Source organism: Artibeus jamaicensis, unplaced genomic scaffold (assembly GCF_021234435.1).
Source record: "Artibeus jamaicensis isolate MK-2021 breed Jamaican fruit bat unplaced genomic scaffold, CSHL_Jam_final contig_752, whole genome shotgun sequence".
Classification (NCBI taxonomy): Eukaryota; Metazoa; Chordata; class Mammalia; order Chiroptera; family Phyllostomidae; genus Artibeus; species Artibeus jamaicensis.
The window spans coordinates 186175-191252 of NW_026521949.1; the positions used below are offsets into that span (position 1 = coordinate 186175).

At 47.2% G+C, this 5078-nt stretch overlaps 1 gene segment (V, D, J or C); it reads right to left on the minus strand.

Moving 5' to 3' along the window:
- Positions 1-2776: 2776 nt before the first annotated feature.
- On the minus strand, positions 2777-3331 carry LOC119059048 (immunoglobulin heavy variable 1-3-like). The segment is given in 2 exon segments: positions 2777-3129; positions 3216-3331. Coding segments are annotated over 2 exon segments (399 nt in total).
- Positions 3332-5078: the final 1747 nt, after the last annotated feature.

The window sequence follows — 5078 nt, forward strand, 5'->3', positions numbered from 1 at the left end:
TGAACAGTTTTGAATAACAGGACATGTGTGAAAGCATGTCATTTAAAAAAATGAGTGTATGAATGTGTGTTATTGTTTTTGACTGTGAGTGATTGTGTTGTGACTATATGTGTTACTCTGTGTGACAGGATGTGGCTGTGTGTGTACGTGTCAAGTACTAAAAGAACAGGAAAGATGATGGTCACTCTGCCAGCAGATATGTTCACTCTGTGTACATTTTGTAACATGCTGAAGAGTTCAATATGAAATTTATTTACAATTAGAACAAAGTCAACTGTTTTCTTCTAGTAGATCTTTTGATTAAACCTGTGTCCTGTCTTGCCATTGTGATCATAGATGGTACCTGTTGAATATCAATACCAGGGAGCCAAGGTCCCTTGGACTTCCTAGGACAACACGATCCCAATGTAAATCCCACCCACAGTGAAGTTTGAAGCCCTTGGATCCAGGAGTAAATCTTGAAGGAGACTGATGCTGCACAACCCTGTCCTCAGAACCCCATACCCCGCTGTGGTGTTAGCACTGCTTCCTGCAGGAGAGAGAGTATGGATGTAGGGTATCCAGTTTGGAGCACTAAACTGGCAGCCCTTCAGGAATCCATATGGATCCCATGATGATGGGTCAGGCCCACCATTTCTCAGCCTTGTCCTGCCTGTCAGAAGATGGAGGGTCCATGGGTACTGGAGCCAGGACAGGGAGGGGCACATGGGGAGTCAGATGCCATATGCAGCCATGTCCACCTGAGAAATGGGTGCAGCGCTGCACACAGACAAATTACCAACAGGATGCCTACAGAGCTAAAACTGATGGGTGAAAATGTAAAAAGACACCAAGGAGCAGCATGCATACTAAGATGTGTTATCATACATATTTTTCAGCAGCTGAAGAGTGTGTTGGAAATTAGAAAGTGCTATAAAGAAACATTAAGCCTTTACTTTTTCATAAAAGTCATGCCAGTATTAAGAGTATAAAAACACTTAGAAACACACATAAAACTATGTATAGAAGAAGGTACTCCCCATACACACTCAAGAACATATATAATTGCACCTGCAGGTAAATCAAAGAATAACACTCACCCACACACAGATGCACACGTTAACTAACTCAGTCACACACCTAGAAACAGGTTAACATAAAATAGAAGGATGAGAGGGAAGGTCTATCTGAAAACATTTTCTGAACATGGGGAGGATTTGCACACTATTTCAAGAATCCTTTTACTAGCATCTCTCTGTACCTGCTCACCAGTGTGCCCCAGGCACCCACTGTCCTGAGCAAACCCTGGAGCCCAACCCCATCCCTATCCTCTAAAGACAGACTTTGGTGTCTGGGTTGGCACTGTCTCACTCCACGTGCATGGTACAGTAACTTACAGCCATGTCCTTGGTGATCTTGGAGATCAGCTGCAGTGAGAGTTGGATCGAGGACATGCCCCTGGGTAAATATTTTGAAAAGTTGGGGTGTGCAGTACCTCTGAGCCCATGTACCATATTCCAGCAGCCCTGCTCTGGGCTTCACCAGTCCTGAGCCTGCCTTGTGCAGCTGACCTCTGCCAGATCACCTGGGGAAAAGGGACACTTTGAGTAAGGGACACCTGATGTTTCAGTCTTTTTACACACATTATCTAAAACACTTGAAAGTCAGTTTTTATGAACAAGATATACAAGCATGTTGTGTCCGTGACACACTATTGTCCTTGCACTCACACCCAGCTGACAGAAAGGGAAACATGATCTTTTTAGTAGGTTTTGCTCTCCCTGGGGCCTGGTCCTCACTGACGGGCAGGAAGATTCTTGTTCTGTGAGCTGTGGGAATCTCAGAACATAGATTAAGTCATACATGGGCACACAGTGACAAAACACACGTGTCAAGAATATAACGTGTGTACACACATGCACGTTATCACACTCTTCAACACAACTTCAAGAACCTGAGGAAGGAAACTTGTCCCCATGTCCCTGAGGTGCAGGTGAGGCCATGATCCTCAGGGAACCAGGTTGGCTGAACCTGGGCCCTGGAAAACACCCAGATTCCTGGTGCTGGGACTGGTAAGTGTTCCCTTCTATGACAGGAGTCTGACAGGATTAAGGTAGGGATGACATGAATTCTCCACTTGGGACACAAATGGAATCATGTGTCCTTTTCAAAGGGAAACAAAAGAAAAACAGAGTAACAATACTGTGATTGTTGAGATAGATGTTGGGGCATATTTCACATCCACCCAGTAAATTAGAAACAAGAGGGTAACATGTAGCAGGGAGGACAGGGCCTTAGGGGTGGAAATGTGGGGGGATGATCACAACCCCTGTAGGATGAGGGGTGCCTGCCAGAAAGAAGGGCACATATGAGGACATCATGTGCATGTTGGGGAAGAGAGCCTGAGCTCAGCACAAGGGGCCTGAACAGAGTTGTACTCCACTTTGTAGGAAATGTTTTCAACCATGGGGAAGACAAGAACACTCAGGGTGGTTCACTGACAAGGAAGGAAAAGGTCATATAGGAACGTGGTGAAGGAAACGTGCTCCGGTACAGGTGGGCTCTCATCTTCAGGCAGTATCACATCTTCCTTTACTGTCTGCAGTGAAAATGTAGGAAATGAGAGCCACAAAGAAGGAACAAGTGTCCCTGGCTGTGGCTGACAGCTTTGAGAGGAAACCCTTGCTCCAGAGCCAAAACCCCTTCCTTTCTGCCCAGACCCACAGCTGCCCCTGCATTTGTTCTCTGTATTTGGTATGACCTGAGAACCCTTGGCAGCTCAGCCTTCCTGTCTCCCTCAAAGAGGTTTTTGTCTGGGCTCATGCTGACTTCCCCTCACTGTGTCTCTTGCACAATAATACACAGCTGTGTCCTCGGCTCTCAGGCTGCTCAGTTCCATGTAGGCTGTGCTCACAGACTTGTCTGCGGTTATGGTGACTCGGCCCTGGAACTTCTGCGCATAATTTGTGTCACTATCTCCAGGGTAAATTCTCCCCATCCACTCAAGCCCTTGTCCTGGGGCCTGTCGCACCCAGTGCATCCAGTAGCTGGTGAAAGTGTATCCAGAAGCCTTGCAGGAGACCTTCACTGAAGCCCCAGGCTTCCTCACCTCAGCCCCAGATTGCACCAGCTGCACCTGTGAGTGAACACCTGTGGAGAGCAGGCAGGAAGTGGTGAAAATGTCTCTTGACTAACCCTGGTCCACTCCACCAACCAGGAGCAAAAGAGCCCCTTACCTGTAGCCACTGCCAGCAGGAAGAGGGCTCTCCAGTTACAGTCCATGGTGAAGGGCTGTGCAGTCAGGACTTCTGAAGGGGAGGATGTGGCTGTGAATGATGCTATCAGGGCACAGACAGACCCACTTTTAACCTAGTTTACCTCTTCTCATTTGCATATTAAGAGGGCACAGTGTTTCATAGCTGAAGACTTGACCACACCTGAGAGAACTAGAGGACACAGGGTCCACGCTCAGCGGAAGACTCAGGGTCCAAGTCCCAGTCACTGTTGTAAAATATGTGCCCCCTGACAGTTTGCTGATCTCCGGGGAGACATAACTTCTAGCACTGAGGAACAAGCCCCCACAGCTCAAGATCCTCATTAAGACCCTGCCTTTGAGTGACACAGAGACCACCTGGACCAGTTCTGGACTTCGGTGCCACAATGTCCTTCCTTGAACAGTGTGTCTCCCAAATGCTACACCGAGTGAGTTAATAAAACCACCCCCACCCCCAGCTCCTTCCAATTCAGATATAAAGAAACTAGAATTACACCTATTGAGCATGGTCCTCATGTTTTATTTAGTTTGGTAAATTCTCTGGTGGAACTGGATGTTTACAGTCACCTCAAGTCTGAAATATTTTAGATGTTTTCCCTAAAAGAGGAAGAACCAAACCTTAACTGGAAGTCTTGCCCCAACTCTCTGTACCTGCTCCTGGACAGCAGCCCTGAGCTTGTGGGTCTCCTCTGTCCCCTGCTGCCCAGAATGCACTCTCAAATGGAGGGCTCTGTCTGGGCTCACAGTATATGGAGTTCTCATCACCTCTAATCCATAATTAAAGTCTGAATCTGACTTTAGGCTGCTCCCTCAGAGAAACCTTTTGCCTTCACATCTCTGGCTACTGAATTGGCTGTACTAAACCCCAGTGACTTTGCAGGGAACCCTGTAGCCAGGGATCTTTGAAGCCACCAGGAATCTTTTTCTTTAGAGCTACATGATGCACTGACTCAGCCAACTTCCCTGAGCCCTGAACATCAGAGAGTCTTGGGGGCTGTGATGTCCTTAGGCTCTTATGCTTACAGGTCCCATGTGAGGATCCCTGCTTGTGGTCATAATCCCACTCCACCTGTACTGCCCCCCACACACACTGTGATATTGTTCATGGTACTGAACTCCAGATCTCCCTTCTCCACACTTCCTGGCACAAGCACATTACCCCATACTGAGCTGAATCTTGTGAGTGACCTTGTTAGACAACAGACCAAAAGAAAACACACTTGATGTGAAAACTTGAGATTTCCTGCCCTTGTGGCTTCCTGTTCTCCCTGCACCTGGAACTTGCAGAGTCTGTGATGAGAAGGGTCCTGGCTTGACCTACGGAAAGTCAGATCCACAGCACCATGTCCAGTCAATGTAGCTAACACTGACCAAACATGTGGGGGGTATCACTGACCTATAGCTTATAGGCTCCCATTCTGAAAGCATGCAGATAGGAGAAAGGAAGGCAGGACAATGGGATGACAATAGATGGGCATCTCCTCACACACAGACACAGGAGATGATTAAAGAAAAGGGGACCCATAAAATTGGGCCTGGGTGGTCAGATTCCCTGTGGTGGAAGGACTGATTTGTTTTTGAGTTTTCCCTGAGTCTTGAGTGTCCCCTGCAGTTCAGCTGTTCTGTGTTTGCACAGGGAGGTGTGTATCTGATCTCACATTGACTTTCTTTCTCTGAGTCTCTCACAGTGTAACACAGGGAGGTGTTTGTCTGTGCATTGATGATGTTCTGAATTATCCCTTTAGATGTACTATCTGCTTGTCACATATGCATCATAATGTGTCCTCTGACTTTAGATTCTTTCCAATAAGACCTATACCCTCCA